Genomic DNA, 26467 nt, shown 5'->3' on the forward strand with positions numbered 1-26467 from the left:
GCATCATTTTATACACATTTCCCCCCAAAATTCGGCCTGACATATCTGGTATCTTTGAAACTTTGGGATCACCACTAGAATTTAAAATGAAGTTCTGTGAGTTTGAACAATGTTTGACTGCAGCTTGAGTTTGTACTGACTCACCAACTGGTGGGACAGTGGACTTAAAAGTTCTTATCCTCAAGATTTTCGTCCCTGTTGATTTGAAGACAAACGTGATTACTTGTAGTAACGGCATTTGCCGATTAATATTACATTAATATTGATTTACATGCATGCATGGTTTCCTGTCAATCCCTTGTGCATTGAATCCAGTGTAGGAATGGTGAACTCCGCCACAAACAATGAAAACTTCAACATTATCATACAGTGAATGGCAATTATAGAAAAAATGCTGGCCAAAATAGCTTTTAAGTTAATCAAAAAATCTTAAGGATTATAGCTTTAAGAGGTTAAAGGTAATTCTTAAGTCCATTGACCTTATTAATTCATCTTGGTGATCATATACACACCATGCTGGGTAAACGTGTGTTCATTGTACCGCAACATACAACAGAATGGAGTTTTGATGATGGAAGTGCAGGCATACTCAGTAATTAGGTAATCACTTAATTAGCAATTAAATAAGTAGGGAGATAAAAGGTGTGGATTCAGTCCAATATGATGAGAAAGAATTAGAAATGATTTAATCTACTGTTTAACCAAAGGATGCATCTCAAACGCAAAATGTGCATCTGTTAATGGCCCCATATTTTGATTCAAATATGTAAAAATGATTACTCTTTGATTGTTCCATCTTGGTGTGATCTCTCACACACATTGGCTCATACTGACTATCTGTTGTTGGTCCGTCTGTTTGTGCCCTCGCCCTGCAGCCCTTCTGTATTTGTTTGTATGTTTATTCCTCTCTTTGTCACTATTTCTGTGTCCATCTGTCCGTCCATCTGTCTGCATGAGTAATCAATAGTCTCTTCATTAGACAAATGGAAGGAGATGGGAGGAAGCTTCATCAGGAAGCCAATCAGATAGCATAAGTGGGAGGGAAGGACTTTTCAGATCCAAATCAGCTGCTATGAATCACAAGGGCAGAGCTGATTCATAGGGCACAGCTTGATTTAGGGCTGGATAGGCGTGATTCAACAACAAACTGGTTGCACGACACTGCACCTCAGTTCTATACTGAAACGTGCTTGTGCTTTTGACATTTACTAATGACTACAAACTTTGGTGTTATTTACATATATGCATTTTTTTTGCACATGTGGCCACGCTTGCTCACATGTGCTCACTGACAATCACATCACTGTATATCGGTGTAACTGCATAGATGGGAAATTGAAAGGTTGTAGTGACAAATGGAATTCACAGAGTCGTGTCTGTGTTGAGAAATGTTTGGGTTGTAACAATAATTCTTGAAGTAAGTAGGTTTTAAACCTCCATGATTCCAAAAACCATTAAAATGAGATTATGTAACTTTTGAAAGAAATAACCCATCATCCTCTTACTGTAGAAATAAAACACTGAATTCAGAAGAAATAAAACACATCCTTGCACAATTTAATACACTTGTCATGGTCACACCTGCTCCATCTCCCCCTCAGCTTCAGACTCTCTCATTTCCTAGGGGTGTGCCCGAAGACAAATATGTTAGTCGGCAAAGCACAAATAGTGTGTGTTTTTTTTACAAATATTTGTTTCATACAAATATTTTTATAATTATTTGTTTTTGAGAAGAAAAAAAAACATGTCAATCACATCCACCTGCTACATGACGCACATTTCCTAATTTGGACCTCACTCCCAGAGTTTGGGGTGTTCGCCAGAAATAAAGCTGAGCTACTGACACATGTGAAGTGCTCTCAGGGGACTCTTCATAACAAAGTTAGGTTGTAAAAGATAAGCATTAAATGAAAAGTGCAAAGCAATAATCGTCTTTGAAGTTCTTCCCTACACGTTACACAGTGTGCTGTCTCTGTGTTATGGGTGTATAAATAGGTAAAGGTCTCTCTGCAATGAGGTGATGAGTAAAGTTTTAGCTCAGTAGTCAGCACAGTCGCCCAGACACCAGGTCTTGAACTGGAGTCTGGGAGACTCCAGTTCAAGACCTGGTGTGGGGACCTCCTTCATAAGGTAGTTTATTCATCAACACTTATTGTAACACTTTAATTTTGCTTAAATTAAAAGCGTAATAAAAACAAAAACAGGATTTTTAAGCTTTCCATTTTTATGCGAATACAAATACAAACACAATTGCAGGCTCAACAAATACAAATACAGATATAAATACAAATACTGGGCCCGCTGCACATCCCTATTCCACTAGGCCCTTTATTATGGAACTTTCAAGACCCTGCCATTCCCCTCCTGTCCACCAGAGTCCCTCAGACTTTCCTGGCCTTTGCCAGTGTTTGGATCCTGACCTCCCTGCACACCTGTCCTTCATTCCCTCATTAAATTCCAGAGAACATTTACCTTCCGCTCTCCCACTCTCCTTTGCCACATGTGGCCCAGCCATTCATGCCAGTAGTTTGTACCTGTGTTTAGAATCTGTTTGTTCAATATGAAGCTGGAGCCAGGAAATAGTTATCTTAGCTTATCATACACACTAAAAACAGGTGAAAATGGTTCTTTCCAAAGGGAAAAAACAACCTACAAGCACCTCCAAAGAGCACCCTGTCATCCTGCTTTTACACTTTGTTTAGTCTCTGCAAAAACCAAACAGGAAGTGAACTTAAGAGGAAGACTGGAAGCAGCCGGAAACAGCTAGCCTCTGTCCAAAGGTACCTCCTTATAAAATTACAACCTGTTTTTGGTTTTTGTACAGATTAAATCAATGAGATGCAACTTGTTAATAAGTAAACTTTAGAGGAGCTGCTAGGCAGATTTTTTTTTTTGCTTAGCTTCCTGCTTCCAGTCTGTATGCTGGGCTAAGCTTATTGCCTGTGGGCTCTAGCTTCAGGCTTAGCATGCTTACATGAGAACAGTATTGATCTTCTTATGTAAGTATTAGCAAGAAACCTGAGTGTATTTCCCAAATATATCATGTCAAACTATATATTCAAGACAGACTTGAACAATTTGAACCTATCCTGTAAATTGCCAAACACATGAACACACTTTCTTGCAGGACATGGGATGAATTACACTTTTCTTGCTCCTTTCTTTCTTCATGTCCTCTTCATTTAAATGCTGTGAAGTCAGCAATTGTTACAGAGGAAGAAGAAAGATCACAGCACATAAAATACCAAAGGAGGTGAACCCAAGCCCTCGTCGGGGAATTTATACATGACTATGAAAAATGGCTGCCTCGCAGACTACATCACTTGTTCCCACTGCAGTCTTGGCTTACTGAAGCGCTTCATCCTGAACTGTTCCATTTTCAAAGTCACCGCCTGGTTCCATATTCATAACCATTCCTGTATGAATGTCCAATTCCATTTCAGCCCACAGACAAATCACCTGCTTAGACCCAGAATGCTAACCCTGTTCTGTGTGCATTGATTGATCTGTCTTCTATCTCCCTACAGCAGCTTTATTTCAAATCTGAAAGCAAACATTAGCGGCCCGAACATTACCCTTCTCCCTTATATTCTATCTCTTTATCTCTCTCTACATTACATCTCTCTCTCCCTCTCTTGCTATCGCATCCAGGAATCATCCGTCAACGCAATGAGGGAATAATAGGAGCTCCCTCTCACTAGGTCGAAGTGACTGCTGTACCTTCCATTACGACTGAGACATGAGTGATTGCCTTGGAGATGGAAGGTAGGGAATATGAATGAACTGATCTCGGTGAGACAGAGAGAGGGTGGTTCTGGTCTTACTGGTGGCTACACCTTAATTTAAGACTGGGAGTGGTAGGATTTCTCCCTCTCTGATGCACTACACCTCCGCTAAAGCTGAGAGTCATTCCAGGGCTTTGATATAAGACGGCGTCCCCTCTTCTCTAATACACACTGGCTTTATTTTCCAAAGGGGGGCAACTTCAATGAAATGTGCCTTTTCTCTCTTTTTTTCTCTTTCTCTTGAATGGCATCAAAGCTCTTTTCCAAGGGCCCCTTGAAAAACAAATTGAAAGCATATGGCAGTGGTGCGTGCATGGTGAAAAATAAAGAAATGTCCACATGATTTATGTTCCATATGATTTCCAGTACAATTGCTGGGAGAACAAAAGAAAAAATGGCTCGCACTCCAGCATTATATTGTACGTTGCTTTGATAAGCAGGCGTTCTCTCTGCAAATGAAAGAAATGTGTCATCTTTTTCGAAATTTTGAGGCTTTCATCACTTTGTTTGTCACTCTGTGCCTGCTTTTGTTTCACCCACTCTGCCTCTGAAGTAGTTTGGAGGGGCAGAGGGCTTCATTGTATTTTTCTGTCTGTTTTTCTCTTTCCTTTTCTCTCTTTGTCATTCTCCTTATTCAAAATCTGGCGCATGGCATTTGTCTCTGTTCCCACATGCAAAAGTTTGAGTAACCAAGACATACCATTTTTCTCTCTGCAAGTCTGTTTTCAAGAAGGCAGATGAGTGAAAGTCATATCTTGGTGTGCTTAAACCTTCTCTGGGGCTTGAACCTCTGCCCAGCATTGACATATATCATACAGTATATACAGTATAGTCGTTTAGGTGGCTCAGTACATTTTGTCGACAATGACATAAATAGGGAGTTAGTAAATATGAGAAATCTTTCTCTCATAAAACTTTTATGGTTTTGGCAAGATATATTTTCATTACTCATACATTATTAAAACCATTAAATTCGTATCTAGGGTCTTTCAAGGTGATGTAAAGGCTAATATAAAAAATAATGTTTGATATCAAGTGTAAAAGCTTTTCATCTTCCCATGAATACAATGCACGTAAAGGACCTGAGCAGTATCTTTTTGTATGCATGTGTTTGAGACTGTAGATGGCAGATCTGCAATGCATCTGGCTCACATGAATTATTTGTGTGAAGCAACTGTATGCCAAACTGTAAGTATCTGCGAGTATGCGTTTGTCTGCTTGTGTGATCTCACTTCACGCAACCATCTGTCCAGAGTCTGAAACACTTAGGTATCACACAGTCGGCCCTGCCAGGTGTCAGGGTGTCTGGGCGACCAGGTGGCTAGAGTGTCTTGCCAAGACCCTTACCAGTCTGGCTCTGTGGCGTCAGATGCTACGCTAAAAGCAATATTTCACTTTGATATTGAGGTTTTTATTTTCTGTTGCATTCACCTTGACATGACTAAACGAACAGTTGGCCTTTGGGATGAGCAAGACAGGCACGTTTGTTCAAGTGCAGCCCTTTCTCTCAAATTAATATGCTCAAATGTGCAAACTGCATACATAAAATCCTACTATATCATAATAATATCATGTTTGTAATGGAGGCTGTGCACCATTAGTTATTGTCATCTTATAAGGGAATAAATACTGCAACTAAAGCCTTGCATTTCAACAATGAGATTTATTTCTGACTTTATTTTATCTTGTTGTTCTGCAAAAAACTTCTTTTTTGGAAGTTTGTTTTTGTGGCATACCAGGGATATTACTGTGGAGGCTCAGGAAACACGTAACAGGTTTGTGGAAAGGAGTCAAGATAGCGAATATCATTGCACAAGCTAAGATCATTGCAGTATATGGTCTATGCTGTAACCCACTGAGTCACCGGGAGACCCTGATCCATCTTACATTTTATCAATTCTACTGAACTCTGTGGTGAAGATGATGAAATATCAGTGGTCCATACTGTAGGTCTGACTCAAGTGTCATAGGCTGAACACAATGATTTCCTGTCAGCTTGCAAGCAGGAGTGAACTCTTAAGTTAAGGATCAGTTCCACTTTTGTACCAAAGCGAATACTGTTTCCATGATACTTTGAGTTTCAAAGGCTTATAGCGTGACAGTATATATATATGTATGTGAAGCTTACTCCAAGGTATATCTGATTCATTTTTCATTTTACTCTATGTATAGTTTATTAGATGAAACACGGCACAAAAAGTTCTGGTGGGATTTGGTTTGAGGTTAATGGGGTTGTATGTGCTTTCACACATGGGGATGTTAGATGATAGACTCACACAACGGATGTGACAGAGGGAAGGAACACACTGAGAGAAACCCAAAGAGACCACTAATTGGACTGTGGGATGACACTTGCAATTCAGTTTAGTGTACACTGGGATCATCGTGCTACAAATATTAAGCTACTAAAAGACATACTTAAAATAAACAGGTCGCAGTGAAGTGCTTTTGAATAAAAGCATTCACCAAAGAGTACATATTCTGTGTTATATGTTCTTCAAATGGCATATTTTAAACATGTGCTCTTGAGAGTGATAGATCTAATCTTAGAGAAGCAGTTTTTCATGGCGAGGACGGTGATTGATGTGGTATTACAGCACTGGCACCTCTCTGGCGATTGTCTATTCAAGCTCCGAGGTATGTGGTTAAAAAAACATGCAGGTACCCTGCAGTGCAGTGAGTGTGCTCTCTGTCTCTTTGTCCCTCTCTCTCTTTCTCTCTCTCTCTCTCTTTTCCCCTTCAGATGTATGTAGGTGTTTGGACTACAGTCCCTGTGTCAAGATAAGCAAGGCTGACAGGTGCTTCTCCTCATTATTCAAATAGATTCTCACTGGTATGAGAGGGAACGATAGAAGAAGTACCTTCATGTGGCGTACTCTATAAGTTGCTGCATATACGGTATACAGTCTTATATACTATGTATGGACAGCCCCCCTACCCTGGGCATTGATGGTTACATTACACTGACATTTACAATGAAATATCACCCTCTTATCATCTGCATACCATCGCATTTTTCCCTATAAGCTGGACCTATTGATCTAAATATCACATCCATCCTGCTTAGCACCAAAGCTGCGGAACTCGCACGCAACAGCTCCCAAACAACGGGAGATAAATGAATGTTCATTAAGGAGGTTAGCTGGGCCTGTTTGAGGGCCCAACCTGGCCAAATTAGATTCTAATAGATGTCCTTGATAGTGTAATCACTTTGACCCGCTAACAGCCTCTTCCATGACCGACCGGCAGCTGGGATTTGAGGTAAAATAAGTACGATTAGGATCAATCACTATCATTGTGTGTGTGTGTGTGTGTGAGAGAGAGAGAGAAAGAGAGAGTGTGTGTGTGTATGTGAGGAAACATGTGACCTTCAGCGTGGAGGTTGTAAACCATGATACAGCATTATTAGTACCCTCATGGATTATTGATAACACCATAACAGGTGGCACCCACTGGCAGTGGGCTTGTTGATATGTATTGTTCTGGCTTACAGTGGAGGAAATGATACACTGATCTACACACATTAATCTGATAATTCACACCTTTAGGGAGGACTGTTGGCGTACAAGAATTTTGGATATAAACAGTAGGTGGATGTCAGCAGTGGTGGAAGAAGTATTCAAATCCTTTACCTAAGTGAAAGTACTATTACAAAAATGTGAACACGACAAGTAAATACCACCAAATTTTCCTTCAGCTAATACACAGAAGCAAATTTAACTTTAAATATCAAAAATAAAAGTACTAGTTGTGCATAGACACGGCTGTTTTAACTGAATATATTATCATATATGATATTTTTAGATCATTAATACTGAAGCATCAAAGTGTAAGACTCAGTATACTAGTGTACCTGGGTGAGGTGGAGCTAGTTTTTACTTTATATACTGTTAAGTATTTTACTTTAGTGGTTCCCTTCCTGGAGTTTGTCATAAGATACATCTGAGGGATTTTGAGATGATTAATCAGGTAGGAAAGAATGAGAATCAAAATTGTTCCACATAAACTTGAATTCATCTTCTTTTATCTTTGCTTTTTGGGAAATATTGGATAATTGCATATCTTTTGGCCTCGGGCAGTTATTTAAATAAAACCATCTGAGAAGTTTAAAGAGAAACTGCTAACAGCTCATATAGACATCTGAAATGTGATAAAGGGCCCAACTAGACACTGATTTTTCTTAAAACTTTTTTTTTTGTAAGGAGATGCAACAGTGCACTGTATTTTATGTAGGTATTTTTTATGTTAAATCTTTAAAAAAAAAATTAAAAAAATAGCAAATACAGCTGTTAAATAAATGCAGTGGACTCTGAAATGTAGGGGAGTTGAAGTATAAAGCATCATAAAATAGAAATACTTGAGTGGAATTACACTTACAGTACTTTAGTAAATGTATTTAGGACATCTGGATGTTAGACTTTCTGTTTTAGTGAGTATTGAGAATGAAAGAAATTAGATGAAAGAAATTAGAATGAGAAAAATCTCATATAAGCAACACTGTTTTAAGCAGCAACACTGTTTCCCTGCATATTGTCTCTGGTTTGTACAACATGTCTTGCTGTATATATTATAAATAGCTTACCATACACATTATAGAACAGATCATATTATGGTGTCCTCCTCATGATCATTACCCTAAAGAGCCTGCATGATGGATGTACTTTCAAAGCCAGATTGCCACATAATATTCTGTGTCACCTAAAGCAGCAGCAACAGTACTATCAGTCTCACATGATAACTGCTCTTCCAGGTACCAGGGATTTACTTGGAACTTGGTAAAACAATTTTCTCTTATTTTGCACCCTGGTCATGGAAGAATCTTTAGAACAATCTGCAGCTTGCAGTATTGAACTTACTTCCCTGTGAGAGGAGGTTCAAAGCCTTGATAAAAAATTAAATAAAAAAAACACTGTAACTGAAAAGAGCAGTTTCTTCTCGTTTAGGGTGGATTTTTTTGAGATGTTTTATCTCAGGCTACAACATTTGTGATGACCAGGCCTCAAAAAATATATTAACACACAGATGGCACATACAAACACTGCACCTATCAGAGAAACATGATAGTTTGTGGAAGCAGAGATGCAGCGATTAAATTAGTAATGTCGCAGTGGGAACAATCAGAGGAGATAATGGATATTTGCAGTGTGCACAGAGAGCACACATATATGGACAATGGTGGCAGAGTGTCATCTATCTGTGGTGTAAGTATAAGCCTTGTTCAAACTAAGGGCTAATAGGTTAGTAGCCTAGCTCATTTGCTGTATCTGTGGTAAGTGGAGGCTTAGCACGCTCCTTTGTGCAGGGCTGCAGTTAATATCATGCCGAGAGGAGTCAATTAAGGATCAAACTCCTCTCCAAGCCTTCCACTATCAGGGCAGACAGTCGAGCCACAAGGCCACTGATCTAGCTGGAGTACTGGACATGAAAAGCCCTGGAACTGAAGCAATGCTTGGTTTCTTCAGAAATGAGTGACAGTGTGTTCTAGTAAAGGGGGTTAGATGAACCACTGAAATTCTTTTTGTAATTTTTGAAACATTGGGTCCTTGATTTCCAACAAAAGTAGATAAAAGCAAGCGTATCATTTCAAGTGGGTGACACGATTTTGCTGGCGGAAATGATAACTGTCGCTGGCAGGTTTTATCAGCTATAGCTAGCTAGCCATTTAAGCTAACATTAGCTCCATGAATCGGTTGAAAATGCAGTCTGCTGCAATATTCCCAGCTGACTCTTTTTGAAATGAGAACACAATTAAAGCTCCTTTAAATATGCACTTAGTGGCTACATATCATGCTAAATAATTGAGGCTAAAGCTGCATGTCCCGGGCAAAAAGTCAGCAGCCTCACTAGCTGGTAATGCATGTAGGAAATCAGGAAATAAAGAAAAAGCAATGTTCTTGTACTGCAGTGTAGCACTAGTTAGTCTTTATATTATCGGTATCATAATACACATGGAAGAAAATTAACCTCTAACATAACCCTTCTAAAACATAACCTGTAACCCCAAAAACTAATCTAGTTAGTTAATGATAACCTTTGGCCTTGATAGAATAGCAAGGTTACTACATGTTGCCAGTCAGTCGGACATGCTAACAATTGCAGCTCACAACAGAGCAGATAAACACATTATTTAACCCATGCATCATGCTTTTGCTGTTGTATTTTGGTTTTGGAAAGGCTAAATCAACAAGAAACACTATATCAACCTTCAAATTCAGTGTATCACTCTTATTAGAGCCCTGTTCACACAGCTTCAGTATGTGGAAGAATCCAGAGCTTGACAGGGTGGTTTCTAAGCCATGATAGGACAATCGCTATTCTGAGAAATAAAGGTATAAAGTTATAAAGAACAGGGAAAATATTCTGAAATACAGTGAAATACAGGAGGCAATTGAGAGATAAAAAACAAAGATGTAAAAGGCGACATGTCACTCGTGAGAAACCTTGTTGCAGTGCCTGTTCAACCTGTCACATCTTGGAGTTTGGAGCGCGCTCACATGTCACAGCTATGCACAACACAACTGCTGCATATAATTCCTCTGCATGATGACTAAGCATTGTTCCAAACCACTCTACATGCAGTAGAAATGTGTTTAATCTATGATTAATACATTTTTTGCATCATAGCATATATAATACATAGTAAATATTACAACAGTTGTTGTGGCAGCAGGAAATTCATTTCATGATTACAGAACAAGTAGCTGGGGTGTTATTAAAGTAAACCAGAAGCTTGTGTTGAATTCAGTTTGAAGAAAGTATCAAAGGGTTATAATTCATTTATTATGCCTTTTAGTACAGAGGAAAGGAGGGTAGAAAACCTTGTGTGAGAAACTGAGCGTGCTTGAGGCGTTTTTGTCTTTGATTTTAGTGATTTATTTGCAAAAGAGATACTTTCATTTGTCATTGTGTGTGCATGCATTTTTGTCAGGGTTGTGAAGGTTGAGCACACTGTGTTTAGTGGATCATGAATGTTGTGTGCATTCTAACACTTCTAACACTTCGTCGCTTTTTTCTCTCTCATTCTCTTTGCTGCCTGTTTCCCTCTGCTGTTGCTCATTAGACAGAGCTGTTGATCTTTTCATCACCGTTCCATTTTAATTAGGCCCTAAAACCTGCTTAATATGTCACTGGATTAGCTTTAATATCAAGCTCACGCATGGACCTGGTGATGTATTGGCAATCTAAAAAAGTCAGCGCGTGTGTGGTCAGCTTAAAAGACTCATGTGTGACACAAAAATGAAAGCCTGAGAAAACATGTTTCATGTTGTTAGAGGAGTGTTTTTAACAGGTTGGCAAGTCAACAAAAAAGCTAGACTAATCTCTGCAAGCACTATAGGAAACATCCTAAAATCAGATTATATTCTACAATTTCCTCTTGTGGTTATGTTATATCATATTTCCAGCTTCAATCCACACTAGTCATGGCATGAACCTGTTGACAATCACCATCAAACCTACATTAGAGCACATGGTCAGACTTTGAAATTGGACAAAAAAGGGTTACATTTTATTAACACCATAATTTTCATTATAATCATTTTTTTATATTGGTGAGTCAAGCTTGTCATAAGCTGTACTGTTTTATCTTTTATTGTATTGGCTTAGGTTGGCTCCTAAGCAACCCTGATGTAGGGAATCAATAAAATTCATCAACGTATTAGAACTAAGTAGTAGTTGTAGTCTTAGTAGCACGAATAATGACTGTAATCATTTATAACATTTCCTTTAGCAAAAGCAGGGAGACCGTCATCTATCAGTCCTCAATCTAGTTATCCGTTCATTCCTTTTTCACTTTATCCATGTCAGAGCTGCAATTGCAACAGGGTAAACACAGCTGCCCAAATGTTGTTTTAGCCAGACAGCCCCTTTTCAGTGTAACAGTCTCAATTTAACAGCAGATGCAAAAGATTATTTAATTTGATTCTGATTAGACGTTCCTGCTTTATTTAACTCAATTCATCATACAGTTGTAATTCACCACCTCTAGTGTTGGGTTAATAGCTCTGACTGTGCTGGCTTAGATCCTACCTCTCCAAGAGAATGTGCTTTGTTGGGGAAAGTGAGAAGTTGGTTATAGTAACAGATTTCACCTGCGGACTCCTACATGGTTGTATTTTAGGCCCAGTCCTTTTCTGTCTGTATACTTTATGCACTGAATATACCTCACTATGAGGGCAAAGCACATGAATGTTTCTAGTTAGTTTTAGTTAATGCCCTGCATAGTATTTAATCTATATACATATAAAGAATGATAGGAGTCCAAGTTGCCCTGCCCTTAAAGCTGCACTGAAAAGTACTGTTTGTTTATATAGACCTAAAAATATGTCTTATCAGCAATAAAACCTAAAAACTGGTGTTGTGTAGGATGGGTGTACAGGGCATTTAGGGAATGCCTTGCATACTGCAAGTCTAGTATGTCTCCAAACATTTTACAATTAGGTCACAGACAAATTGTAAATATGTGTATTTTGGCTCTTCTACCTCCAGAAATCTCCAACTCTCGGTGGTCTGCCCAATTTTTTTTATTCTTCACAGAACAAGAGAAGGTCATTGACGCTTTTCTTCTTATCTCCCTCCAGTACTGCCTCAGTCAAAAGTCACTCTCATGCCTCAAGCTATTTCTCAACGCATCAGCCAGAATTTGAATCGGTGCCAGAGAGAGTCCATGTATCTCCCGATTTAGCATCTTGCCATTGGTTGCCAGTTAGATTTTACATAGTATGTTTAAACTTGGTCTGTTGCCCAGATATGTAAAGACCTCTCAGTTCCCTGTAAGTCAGGGATCAAGTCAAGACCTGCAAGGCAGCAGCCTCCTGACTGACCCTCAGTCTAGACACTAAAGGCCCTACGGCACTCCTTCAAGACCTTGCCTGTGGGACTTAGATATGCTAATGTAGTGCAATCTCATGTGAAGCTTTTGCTTTTATCCACTTGTTTTGATAATTTTTTTTTCTTGTCAGTTTAATCTTCTCATTATGCATGTATTAGGTCATTCTTGTTTTTGTATTTCTTTATGTAGCGCTCTGTAAACTCTGCTTTCAGATCGGTGTTATATAACAACAAGAACAGTATCATCAACACCTTCCTCATCATCATCTCTAGAGGCAGAGGGCTACCTGTAGAATAAGTGGTAGGATAAAAATAATGCTTGACAGTGGTGCATGTTAAGCATATTTAAATGTTTAAAGCTTTACATTGTATATAAAGCATTAATTATTAATGCTCTTACTCTTAATTAATTGTCAAGTCAGGAATGCACAGTAACAAAGTGTAAGTAACAAACATATAGATTCTGAATCAATAGCTGTATTGGCCACACTTAGGTGCCATGATCTCCTATTTTGCAACACATCACTAGATATGTCAGACCTACAGAAAGCTGTACACTAAATCCACATTATACACTGCATACTGTGAGTTATAGCCTGATTCAAGGCCCTCATTACCATCAACATCATAGCAGCAGCAGTAGGTAGTAGGCGTAGTCCTAACAGCAATAATGTATGTTATTCTGTGTTACAGGCTTACTGCACTTTACCATGATGCTTATGTTCTGTTCTGTGGCATACAGAAATAAAACAGCCTATTATAGAGAAAGCACAAGAACATTTTCAAGTGAGAACAAAGCTGATCCCTCCTGTTCTTTCCTCTCTGCATAGTCATCTTGCACTCTTTCATGCCCGACAGGAGTTCAGTATCTTGGACAGCACCCGAACATTAGGACTACAGGCACAACATGCAAAATTACAGCTCTGTCCAGGGTTCAGTACCTTGGACAGCACCCTGGAATTTGCTTGTTGGCTGGCAGTCCTAATGCCAGAGAGCTGTCCAAGGTACTGAACTCCTGATACTCAACATATCTGGAATTTCTCCATAAAACGAGTCACATTCTCACTCTGTGCACCCTTTTAGCCATTTCTGGAATCTATTGGACCAGGAGCAACTTCTGGGCAAGCCTATACTGTCCAGACTGTCAGCGGTCACCTTGTACCTTGTGGATCTACCATTAAGCCACTCAGCCAAACAGGTAGGAAATTATGAGATTAGCATTTTTAAGGTTTTGCAAATGTATGTACAGAATACAAATTCACTGGCATACTTTGGGCACTCAGTGTGCATGTGGTCTGCACACATGCACACTATGCCCCTGTCCTTTTTACAATTAGGAATAGTAGTATTTTACTGCAAACAACACATGAAAGCGGAACTAGAAATAAGGAATAAAGAGTTTTCATTACTGGTAATTTGTCCTGAGGGGCTATTTTCTGTATTTTCTCGCCAAATGAAATGATATTCCCCCCACTGTGTAGACTCCTGTGTAGAAGGCGGGTCAGAGCTTCAGTGTGGGAGAAATCCAGGGGCCCATCATCAGTTGCGCTGAGTGAGCCGAGCTGAGAGATGCGCGTTCACTGAGCCGGGGGAAGGAGGACCGCTGCCGTTCCCTCAATAACCTCCTCATCACCAGCATCAGCATCTCACCACCCCGGACAGACTATAATTAAAAAACACTACGGTTTCTGGATGGAATTTTGCTCTGGAATATTATAATTTGCAGTATTTATACACAGGCTTTATCCATCCGGAATCGTCTCTCTGCACAAAAAGGTAGGAGCAAATTCAAATTGGGCTATTCGTTTTTGTTAACCCCGTCTCTTACGCATAAAGTGTATTGGGAATGTGTTTGTGTTGTAGGATTCGTGAGCTTTTCAGCAAGAATTTTCCTTTTCTGTGGTTTTGGTGTGGAATTGGTGAGTTTGGGATGACATGCGGATTCAAGCGCTATGGGATGGTTTGGATGATTAGTTTAAAAGCTCTCATCCGCAGTTTAACCACAGAGGAGCGTTTGATTTTGGAGGGGGGAATCATATCTCAAGAGAACCACGTTGACTTATCAAAGCTGAATTTGTGACAAATATATTTGTGGTGAATGAGCGAGGAGCGTTGAGACGGAAAGTTTCAGCTCACTGATTCGCGTCTCTCAGCGGGGGGACAGCTCAGCACACCACCAGAAACACTGAAGATGAAACAGCTGGAACTGCGATTTACGAATGATATATAATTTTTTTTTCGAATATACCCCGAGTCGTGTTAAAATATCGTTTTCGTAAATTTTAAAGCAAGGGATTGTAAACCATTGAGCAACAGTCAGACTGCCACCGTGCGAGAAGCAGAGGGAAAGCTGCGCGCTGCTGGAAAAAAATGTTGCCTGCTGTTTAATTCATCGGTGCAGGGCTGCGGGTCGGATTTCCAGTCGGTTTAAGCCTTAGTCGTTAAGGGGGAGATTTCAAATTTCTGATCGAAATTACTCTAATATACCTGCCACAAGGTTGGTTATTACGCCCATTTTGTGAAAGCATGTCCGTGTAAGACTGACAAATGCAACGGAGCTTTCAATAGACAGCATGAGTATCATTTTATATTCCTGCATGAACTTATTTCTGATAATGCAGAGTTTATAGTGACCTCATGCCTACCATACCGTATGTCTCTCAGGGATTGTTGGTCATTTTAATAGCTAACATTTCTGTAATATTTATGAACTGTTTTTTTCTAATAGAACGCTTAATTATGGTTAAATAGCCCACTAAAACTGAGATTAATCATTTTAATAGTATGTGGGGTTTTGCAAACACGGTAATTGGGTGAGTATCAATTTATGCTGTGACAGTATTGGTCGTATGGGCTACATTGTGATTTTGTGGCAAATTAATTTTATTTCTCCTAAGGAAGCATCTGAGTTGGATTTGTGCGGTTAAATGATTGAGAGACAGAGTTACACGTGATCAATACACACATCCAAACACATTCTCTCATTGTATAGTGATAGGAAACAGTGAAATTTGCCCTTGTTATTTATTCTGGCTGTAGGTGACCGCTTGGTGCCCCTTAAAGGCCCCCTGGTGGTCCCTGGACACCGCTTTGTCCAACCAGTGGACAAGCAGGTCCGGACACACTGCCAATGTAGGATACCCTTGTCTGCTGTGACTGATGTCGGATTAAATCGTTCCTCCGGGCTGAGGTTTGTGATAGACAGGGAGCACAGCAGGGGATAGAGGGGTCTCCAGTGCGTGTTGGGGCTAGGCTATATTACAAAACATGTCAATAAATCTGCAGCACCGAAGCTGGATGCATCAATGCATCATTTATGGCCAGTCAGTGACGGTATCCCATGCAGGTCATCTCATATCCTGCACTGTTTAATAATTCAACGAGTATATATCCCGGAAAATGATGTGCTTATTCTAGCATCACTTACTTATAACTCTATCAAGAACAAGAGCTAGCTAACAGTACTGCTGAGGGTCGAGGAAAAGGTGGCTTTACCTTTATAATTTGATACGTGCGGCCTACTTTTTTTTAATTAAGCTTACGGAGAAAAACAAGTTTTTGTAATGCAGCTTAACCACATGTGGTTATATTCTTAAGTAGCCAAAAATAGCTTCTTAATTTCCCCCCTCCAGAGTGAGGACTGCTAAGGATGCTATCAGGCGTGAGGTTAGCTAAAGGGCATAATTTCATATCAAGCCTGTGAGAAAAAGTGTCAGTAAAATATTTAGTGTGAAATTTGACCTGTCACCACATTAGCCTCATTTAGCTTAGCCTATAGGCTAGCTAACCTGACAAGCAAAAATGCCCAGCAGGTGGACAGTGCTAACATTAGACATTGGAAGGCATAGATATCTCTGATAGCCATTTGAGTTTTAATGTCAGTTAATTGAATATGAGCCACTGGCCAATTTTCTATGAGAAATTTCCATTGGTGCTTTAGTTAAAGAACATGCTAGCATTGTTAGCATTCTCTGTCAAATCTGTGGCTCTCAGGGACACCTGATGTCCCAGTTAAGCAATACACACAATAAGTCATGTTAATTGAATAGAGGTTCGGGTCAAATTTCATAGGAGACTGGCATCTCAGGTTTCATGGGCATACTGAGCTTTGCTTATTGAAGGGACACACAGCACATAGCATATCTCTATAGTTGGTGGGTTGGATTGACACCGCTGTGTTCAGGGTTATTTATCACCACACAGAACCTTTTAACCTCTCTGCTGTCTCACTGAGTCAGTTTTAGGACAAAGACAGCGATCCAGCCAGGCAACCCGGTGTTGTCAGAGAGACACACGTATGCACAGTCCTGCACAGGGACACACATGAGTGCACACACAGTGCATTAGCATAGGTATCAGTTACTAGAATTCAATAGCTCGCCTGCTGCAGCAAGATTAACTATTCAGGGCAGGTGGTTAAAGGGCCTATTGTGTTGCATGGTTCTGTGCTACTGTCACGATTGGACAATGCGTTTGTCTGGTGGGCAGCCCACTGCCAAAACAATTGCAAGGGCAAAGGGCTGGAAGAGTACACACATATATAAGGTTTCTCCATGTGAATCCTTTCTAGCTCTGCTGAACAAATTTAAACAGAACCGAATGAGTACAGGTGTAGCAAGGAAGGGCTTGTTAATATTCCATACCAGTGTCATCTGAGTTTCAGTCATGGAAATAATTTGAATATGTATTCACTGATGGAAAATTTGAAAAATGTTAATAGTGGCGGGATTCGAATATGAAGTGGTACCATCCTAACATCTTTCTGAATAGCTGTTTATGATTGTAATCCCCCAAAGACATGCAAATGAGAGAGAGAGAGTGGCGGTGGATAATTAGTCATATTTATCAGGATCCCAGCAGGCCCTTACAGATAGCAGGCTAACGTTTGAGGCTAAACACATGTTCTGGCTCACCTCAATGGATTTTCGCTCATCAGAGAATCAACAACAGCAGTCTACTAGATCTTTTCATTTTTTTCTCGCTACGTTTTCTGCGTTGTGCTTACCAGTATTTGGGAATTTAGCTCTCAAAATAAGGCTATAAAACTGATTATTTGAGTTGATCTGCAAATAAAATGGGTAATTGGTAGAAATGGAACCCTGCATAAAATGCTCGTAAACCTTTAATGGATGTTATTAGTGGATATTTAGTGGTATTTAATGGCCACATGGAGAGTCGAATCTGCATTAAATAGTCCTCTAAATTTCCTCTTTGTTTGATCTGAATCCATAGACATGATTTTGTTTAAATCTGTAAGACATTACTGTGTATTTTCTTTAACTTGTTGGTGCACAAGCCGGTGCTGCTTCGTATATTCTGATTTTTCTAAGTAACATTTTGTATTTGAACTGACTAAATTATGCTAATATAATGTACCAAAACTACAAAATGCAGCCTTAAAAACAGCTCTTACTGCCAATCAAGATGGAACATTTTCACAAATTATCTGTTGATTGCAGAACTGCTGTATTGGATAGCATTACATTAGATACATCAATTTTCTGTACCTTGTAAATTTATGTATTCATTATCAGAGAACCAAATTACTGTTTTGTCGTGCCACTTGACATAAAACCAAAAAAGAATCCTGTCTAAAAATACATATTCATGACCAAACTTTTTCTTTGTTTGCAGTTCTGTCTGGCAGTGTGTTTGAAGCTGGAGATCAAACCATGGGGCATGGAACTGGACCAACGATGAAGGTTGTGTTCTTCAATCCAGGAAGTCGCCTCAAAGAAAAATCCCAAGATGCAGCTCTGAATCACTGACAAAACACACAAAGGATCACCTTCATCTGAGCACTCTCACCTGTCCTCTTTATGTGGAAATTGGATATTTTCCCATATATCTCTGCCTAGACTTGGCTGGAAGATTAGATTCTATCAATTATCAACATTAGATCTGCCTCAAAAAAATAAACAAAACAAAACAAAAAAAAAACAAACGGATATTGCATTCTCCGCTTGACTGTAAAATTATTTATGTGGAATATAATATTCAACAGATAAATCTTGGAACACAGACATAATCAGATGTTATTATCACTTTGAGGATCTATCCCCAGTTATAACCCTCTTCTGGTGCAGCCTGTTATTCTCTACGATGAATCCCAACAGCCTACCTGGGCATGTCCTCTTGCTGCTAAGTACCATCCTGGGCCTGAGCGTAGGCTTGGAGTTTACTGGCTCTGAAGGTCAGTGGGCTCGCTACCTGCGCTGGGATGCCAGCTCCAGAAGTGACCTGACATTTCAGTTTAAGACTTCAGAATCGGACGGCCTGGTGCTCTACTTCGACGACGGCGGATATTGCGACTTTCTGCTTCTCACCGTATCCGAGGGTAAGCTGCAACTTTGCTTCAGCATCGACTGCGCCGAGACCACCATCACCTCTGACAAGATGGTCAATGACAGCCGCTGGCACTTTGCTGCCATCAACAGGCACAATTTGCGGACTGGCTTGGCCGTGGACGGCCAGACCAAGACGGAAGAGGTGCGGCCTCAGCGACAGTTCATGAAGATCGTTAGTGACCTCTTCCTCGGAGGGCTCCCTGGGGACATCCGCCCATCTGCCATCACCCTACCCTCTGTCCGTGAGCTACCACCATTCAAGGGAATTATCACAGATCTCAGTTATGGAAGTAAGCTGCCCACGCTCATCAATAGTCAGAAAGTACGCTTGGAGATGATGGGCCTTTGCACAGAGAACCCCTGTGAGAATGACGGGATCTGCTCGCTGGCAGATGGAGAAACCTACTGTGACTGCTCCAAAACTGGATTTGTAGGTCGATACTGCACTGAAGGTAAGAGGGCTGGCTCCAGAGCTTTCTGTGTCGAGCATTGAATATTGATTAAAATCTTTGTAAAAAATTCAGAGAGATTCCTTACAAATTTAGAACTGACCTAACAACAGCAATTCTCTGCCTCCAGGTATATGTGAAATTGTTATATTAACCCCTCATGTTTGTTTTTAGCATTAGATATATATTGTTAAAATCATTCAATGGTGTGTGGCTTAAAACTCAATGTATTTTGTTACACCATGAATCTCAATACAGACTGCTGAATTATATGAAGTGAAATGAAATTTCCATAACTGTGTTGCTATTCCCGCTACACCTAATGCGATTTGTGCCACCCTGAACTTCATTTATGAAACGCCTTGAAAAATGCGCATTGATTGCAATGTAGCATTCACACAACAGCGTAATTTATATGAGGCGCAAGCAGCTATACTCCCATGTGTTTCAAAGATTTAACGCAATTCACACTGGACATGAAATCAAAATATTTCTTTGTGGGTTTGCTGCTCTTACAGCTCCTTTTTAGAAAGTCTTCATATTTCATGTGGGAACTAAATTGGAGGTGATGTGCTCAGCATTTCCTCTCCCTTCACAGTTATTACTTTTGATGAGGTAGCGGTGGATGTGGTATTAGCTGATATGACTAAAACTACAACACTCAGTTCTCTTTTCTCCGTTGAATGTATTCAGCTCCTGCAGGTCGGTGCAGGGACCCGAAGGTACAGAATGTTTGGATGAGAAACAACTTCATCTATTTTTTTTTTCTCCCTCTGCTGTGCCAAGGTCATCTCTTTTCGGGGAGTGTAAAGGGTTGCATCACTTTGACAATATTCTACCCTAATCTGTCTCTACACCTTTAAGGATATAGGCATACAAAGCTTTTTTTTTTCCCAGCAAATACTCACATATACTCTCAAATGGCCCAGTGACAGTGATGTAATGCAGGACCCATTTTCAAAAGTTGCCACCGGTCCTTCCCTCCCTCCAGGAAATACTGAAAAATCACTTTTACATGTGCTGTACAGTGAACTACTTTTAATTTTTTCATGGCCCCGCTGCTGGTTGAAGGCTGCTTAATTTAAAACTGACATCGTTCAAAACACACTACTCCTTGTAGCCTTGAGATCAATGCCTACTGATGCCAAGAATAACTTGTTTCATTTCCTCTTTTTTTGGTACTTCATCACCCACATCATCATTTTTTTTCTTCATATAGACCAATAAAACAGAGAATACATAGTTTCCCTTTAATCTTACATGCTTAACTGTCTTCTTCATGTGTATGGATTGTAAATGATAACTTTGTGTGACCAGACCCATGTCGAGTTTCCTCCACTGCTGACCCATTTCTTTCCTGTTTAAATCAGACTGACATGGCTGAGGTATGACTCCATTTTGCCAAAACAAAACAAAAAACATATCAGGGGAATGCTCACTGCTACGGTACTGATTGCAAGCTATTTTAAACTGTGTCTAATACAATTAAGATGTTTTTTTTTTTTTTTTCATTTAAAATGCATTTTCAGCTTTCCGTGCTGTGGTTTTTCTGTATTTGTTTCCGTCATTTGCTGCTCAAATGAAGCTGTTTGAAGCTTAAATCCGAACCGTTAGCCTGTGGCATTGTTCAGGACAGCACGCGATGTGCTGGTTGCGGAGCAGTCAAGCGAACGGACTGGACTTGCCCCCTTTTTCGCTTCATCCCATTTGCTCATTGCCCCTGTCGAGGAGGAGGAGGAGGACGAGGAGGAGGAGGAGGAGGAGGAGGAGGAGGGACATTTGTCTGAGAGCTTCCTGAGAGCTGACAGGGGAGCTATGACATCCTTGGGTTAAAACAACCAATGTTTTTAAGAGTGCGGTTGCGATTCAGTCAGACAGCTTGGACAGGGAGAGAGATGGTCATATCTCAGCCCCGGGGCAGAGCAAGTGTGACGAGTGACTCCACCACAGGCCTGTTGTACCCCAATTTGTCCCAGGAGGTCTGCTGTTGGACTTTATCTTTCTTTCTTTCTCACACACACAAAACAACACACATCTATTCACACACACCTATTCTCCATGTTCTCTTTTCAGGCTATAAAAAAAAGGCAGGGCAAGGAGGGGAAGGCATGTTAGCTCCCTATAGCTGATCTGACTGCTGTTCTTTTCTGCCTTCCCATTAACTGATGTGGCTGATTGTTGATTATGCCACAGAGACAGGGAACCATAATTAGGAGGATAATGAGGACAGAGATTGCTAATTTGCCCGGAAAATGCCTGCACAAACACTGCCGTCAATTCAAACTGACTGTTGGCAAATACAGCGCGGGATTTTTTTTAATTGTTATGTCCACATGTCCACAAGTGTTGAAATACTTGTTGTTCAAGCAATCTTCAGTCACAGAATGCTGGGGGGGGGGAGATATTCTAAGTGATTAGACTTTTACCGTTTGGTTGCAGTTAGATGTGAACAACTGCTTAGCACATCTGTCTTTGCCGGCATGCTGTTGATTATGCTGTACATTAATGAGCAATGAAAGCAATCTGTCAAACCTGTGAATATTTATATGTTACATTATCAGGCTGCATAACCTAGGCCTCATATGCATGCATGCTGACACATTTGCATTTACAGACGTATGCACAAACACACTCACGCACACGGAGCAACGAGGCCCCCGAGCTGCTCGTTAAAATGGGCAGATGGCTGACTGACTGAGTGGACTGGGCCTTGGAAGCATTTTGCCAGCCGTATTCTTAATCGTAGCCTGCTAGCCCACTGGCCTAGAAGGGAAAATACGAGGAACGGGCATAAGTGTGAGATAAGAAATTAGAAAACAGGGTCGGAAAGTGAGGTAGAGCTTGTTTGCACCGCTTGCGCTGGGAAGCATCCCAACCGTTCCCACAGCGTTTGCCCAGTTTTTGGGCGTGCATCATGGGGATAGCTGGGTTAGCCCACTGCTGAGGCATCATTATTTCTTACTGCAGTGATAATCACGAGACAGTCCTGTCTCTCTGAGCTCCGAACCATCCAGCTCGGCTCGCGGCTTAGCACCATAAACAGTTGGCCATAAAACACATGTTCAGTCTCTTCTCACATGTGGATCAGGATGTATCAGTGTGACTAACTGTGTCAGGGCAATGAGCTGAAATTAGTCACCACTCACCACTCGTCTCTCCACACTACTTTTTGCAGGCGAATCCGCTGCGTTGATAACTCCCAAATTCTCCCTTTTCTGCAGAGTCATCTTTAGTATCAACTTGAATTCGCTCCTGTTATTATCTGTGCAAATATCAGTATCTTTTATGGTAATGATCTGGATATTGTCCCTCATTCTGTTCAATTAAATTAATCGGGGTGACATTATGAAGTCTCTTGAATACCTTCGGGTTAGCCAGCTACAATGAGATATGCATAAGGTCAAGGTTATTAAGAGCTACACTGGATTGTTTAATGAATATTAAAACTGATTGCCAATTTCCTCTGTTGGAAACCCCACGTCCTGCATTTCTAATGAACAATTTAAGGCCCCTTTGCTTAAAAAAATATTCATTGGCTTGATGGAAGGCTAGTAATTGAAGGCTAGGGCAAGCAAACTGTTAAGCAAGTGCTGAAATGGTGCCTTCAGGCTTAGCTTTGGGGATTAATAAACAGACATGGAAAAAATGACAGTTACAATAATCTTACTATAAAAAGTAGGTCAGGGGGAAAAAAAGGAAAAAAAAATGGTGTAGGGACTTGCCTGATTCCAGTGCAGAGGGCATTTGTGTCTAGTGCCCGAGCTGAAAATTATGTTTGGATTTGAGTGGTGAAGCTGCTGGTAAAATAGAGCAGGGGATTACGCTCGGACCACATGTCCTCCACAGCACATTGGCTTGTTCTGGACGCTGTCGCATCAAGAGAAAGGGCTTTATCTACATGGGAAACTGAGTGTTTAACACGCACGCATGGTATATGCACATTAACTGAGTGCACAGACAGAGGAAGAAAAAAAAAAAGCACACGTTTGCTCGCTCATTCAGGCACGTACAGAACATTCAGGGGGTCCAGAGTCCCCCCAGTTCTCAAGAGCTGGAGCTGCGCCGCTGTCCATCAGCTGGCCACTGTTTCCCTTCCCCCCACTCCCATGCTTTGTCCTTCCCTTTCCTCTGCCAATGTCATCCTTCTCGTGTGGGAGGAGAAGTAGCAGCCATTTTGGACTCCCTAAAGAAGAAGACAGGAAAAAAAAAAAAATCTCACCTCGCCTTCACCAGCCGCTTCTACGGTATTGGTCTCCCCGCACCTCCTCTCAAATGATATTTCTGTCCTCCGTTGAGTTTGTTAAATTTGACATTTAACAAGGACTTAATGCTGTCAGGGAGGAAAAAAAATAAAGGATGAAAATCCCCAGTAATATCCAGTGATGGGAAAGAGGCCAGGCCTCTGTGCAGCCTGGGCAGAGATCAAGGCACCACACTGAGTCAAATTAATATCTGCTATTGTGTATTAGAGCCGACACTTAAAATGTTTAATATAGTTTGTCTTAATTAAGATTTGTTTAATTTCCTCTTGTCAGTCGTTGAGGTCCCAAGGGGCTCTGATTACAGAAATTTTATTCATTTTAGGCTATAAACACCAGGTTTGAGACTAAAGAGGTAGGATGCTTGATAATAACTCAACACATAACCACTGATACAATAGACTAAATTCACTTGGTGTGCCTGCCACATGTGCCTGAAATCAGACTGGCATGTTTGATACCCACAAGGTGTCATCCACGGGTGAGATCCTGCTAAGGAAGTCTGCCGCAAGCGACGGAGCCTAATGTGTGGCTTATACTTTCTGACATTCCATACTGTGAACTGCTGGAATCCCACAGTGAGCATTCCTCTGAGAAACCACAAGGGGTGTGTTGAATTAAGGTCAGCGTTGAATAAAAACGTGGATGGGTGGGTTGAAGGGTCTAAAAAAGAAAGGTGGAGGAGAAAGGTATGGGTCTGACAAGGAGCATCCCAAGATCCACAAACCTCACAGCACCATAAATCCTCAGGAGTGTGGATTTATGTCTCTTTTATGTGCGTGAGGCACTCTGTGCGATATGAGATGCTGAATATTATGTTGCTGTAACAATATTCGAAATGTGAGAGAGTTGTTTTGGGAAAGGTGTAACGTCAATCTGGTTCCCTTAGAAGACGGGACAGATGAAATTTTTTTATGTGTTTCTCTCCACAGCGATTTATACAGAAATGTTTATTTTGATCAGGCATGTCAAGGGGCAGTTCTTTGCTCCTTACATGGAAGCAAAATGCTTAGAGGTGTGGTACTTTTTTTGCATGTTAGATCCACATGCAAAAGCATCTGAAGTGTGTCGCTAATGCAGAACTTCTCTTTGCTTTCTCTCTTTTCCTCTGAAAACTCCACAGCAGTCCAGAGAAAACCAGGTGAGTCTCAAGAAGGACCAGTCATCATTTCAGTTCAATTCAAAGCACGGTTCATGTAATCTATTTTTAAAAATGTTTAAGAATCCGGTTTTAAAAGGCAAACTACAAACATGTAACCAGTAATCCAGTTATATAAGTTATAATTTGCTTTTATTCAGTAAACAATCTGCAGAGGTACTTTATATTCATGTACTGTGTTGCTCTATTTATCAGTCATTTGTGTGTGTCAACAGAAAAGCTTTTAAATGCACTTGGGGAAGCTTTGCTTTTAGTGTGATAGCCATGGTTTGCCTTCATGCAAAGCATGCATAATGACAATACAACTGTAGTATTGGTGTGCCGCTGTTCTTAAATTTTCTCTCTGTCCCTGTCTGTCCGATTTTTCTCTTCAAGGCCTCGCACACCTGAAGGCAGAGCAAGGTACTTTCTTCTTTCTCTTTGTAGATCTCTATTATTTTTTGTTCACTCTCCGCCTGGCTTGGTTTTGGGGCGCAATTTTACGCTGTGTGCCTTCACTACCTGTCTGTGTGCATTTGTGTGTTGCAATGCTCCCATTGTTGCTGCAGAGAAGTGGGAGGGTTTGTGTGTGTGTGTGTGAGTGTGTGTGTTCGGGAGGGTTAGGGTGCATGGCGGCATGGCATGTTCCTATCTCACCTTCCCCTCTCTCTCTCTCTCTCTGCTTCTGTGTCTCCTCACCCTCATTTCACCCAGGTTTCTGTGTATTACATAATTGTGTACTGTTCTCCGTTCCACAGCTAACATGCAGTGACACACTCCACTGTTCATGTCCGACCTTTGCCGCGACGGGTTGGGGAGGGGGGGAGGTAGGGGGAAGAGCAGGGAAGCGGGGCGGTGGATAAGAAAATCACTGGAATTTGGGGAGACAGCTTAGAGGAAGAAGAAGAAGAGCATGAAGACAGAGGGGGGAAAGAGGAAAATAAGGAACAAGAAGTGGCGTGATTGAGAAAGAAAAAGCATGTAGATGAAACAGCCCAGTATCCCCATGAATTACATTAATATTGAATGAATTTCCAGCATGCAATATATGTTCAGTGCAGGAAACAGTGTAGTATGCGCTTCACGTAAGTGTGTGAAGGCCGCTTCCCATCAGTGTCACAATATAACTGTACAAAAAAGCCAGAAAACATAACCGCAGTATTTCCCTAACCTTAACTGTAAGTTAACCATAATATAATTGTCATGACCGCCATCTTTCCCTTACATAAACTATTCAGTTGTTGTTATTATCAGAAGAAATTTTGTTAAAAAGTTGAGGATCAAACAGCAGCTGACAAAACAGTCTCACCTTAAGGTCCATTTAGGAGCTGTTGTGGAGCTTTCCATCATATCACATGGTCTTCATCAGTGGATGAAGTTTGTAAGGGAAATGCACATGTTCAAATTTAGAGCATTTTAAGGACTTCTCATGGAGGTTGAGGTGAGGAAACAGCAGGTGACAAATTACTCGCATCTCAAGGTTCAGTTAATATCTGTTCCCCAACTTTCAGATGCGTTACATGATTTAAAAAAATAAATAAAAATAGCACTGGGAGCAAAACTTGTCATTGAGCATAATTTGGACTTTTTGCAGAACTTTCCAAAATCAACATTGTTTTCTGCCGATGGGGTTCAGAAGAACAGACGAACAGTGAGCACT

At 40.7% G+C, this 26467-nt stretch overlaps 1 protein-coding gene across 8 annotated transcripts in view; it reads left to right on the top strand.

Annotated features, from left to right (window-relative positions):
* The first annotated feature begins 13621 nt into the window (after positions 1–13621).
* LOC122999638 (neurexin-3b) overlaps positions 13622–26467 on the top strand; it is a 293680-nt gene continuing 280834 nt past the window's right edge. For 3 of the 8 annotated variants that reach the window (XM_044376713.1, XM_044376720.1, XM_044376718.1), the window contains exons 1-4: positions 15662–15804; positions 18249–19413; positions 24793–24810; positions 25204–25230. In XM_044376713.1, coding sequence (XP_044232648.1) covers positions 18717–19413; positions 24793–24810; positions 25204–25230 — 742 coding nt within the window. In that variant the 5' untranslated portion in view covers positions 15662–15804; positions 18249–18716. Of the gene's footprint in view, positions 13813–14095; positions 14391–15661; positions 15805–15959; positions 16100–16141; positions 16281–18248; positions 19414–24792; positions 24811–25203; positions 25231–26467 lie in introns of those variants that run through there. The other 5 variants (XM_044376717.1, XM_044376719.1, XM_044376714.1 and 2 more) reach the window with 4 other exon arrangements.

This window comes from Thunnus albacares, chromosome 16 (assembly GCF_914725855.1).
Source record: "Thunnus albacares chromosome 16, fThuAlb1.1, whole genome shotgun sequence".
Classification (NCBI taxonomy): domain Eukaryota; kingdom Metazoa; phylum Chordata; class Actinopteri; order Scombriformes; family Scombridae; genus Thunnus; species Thunnus albacares.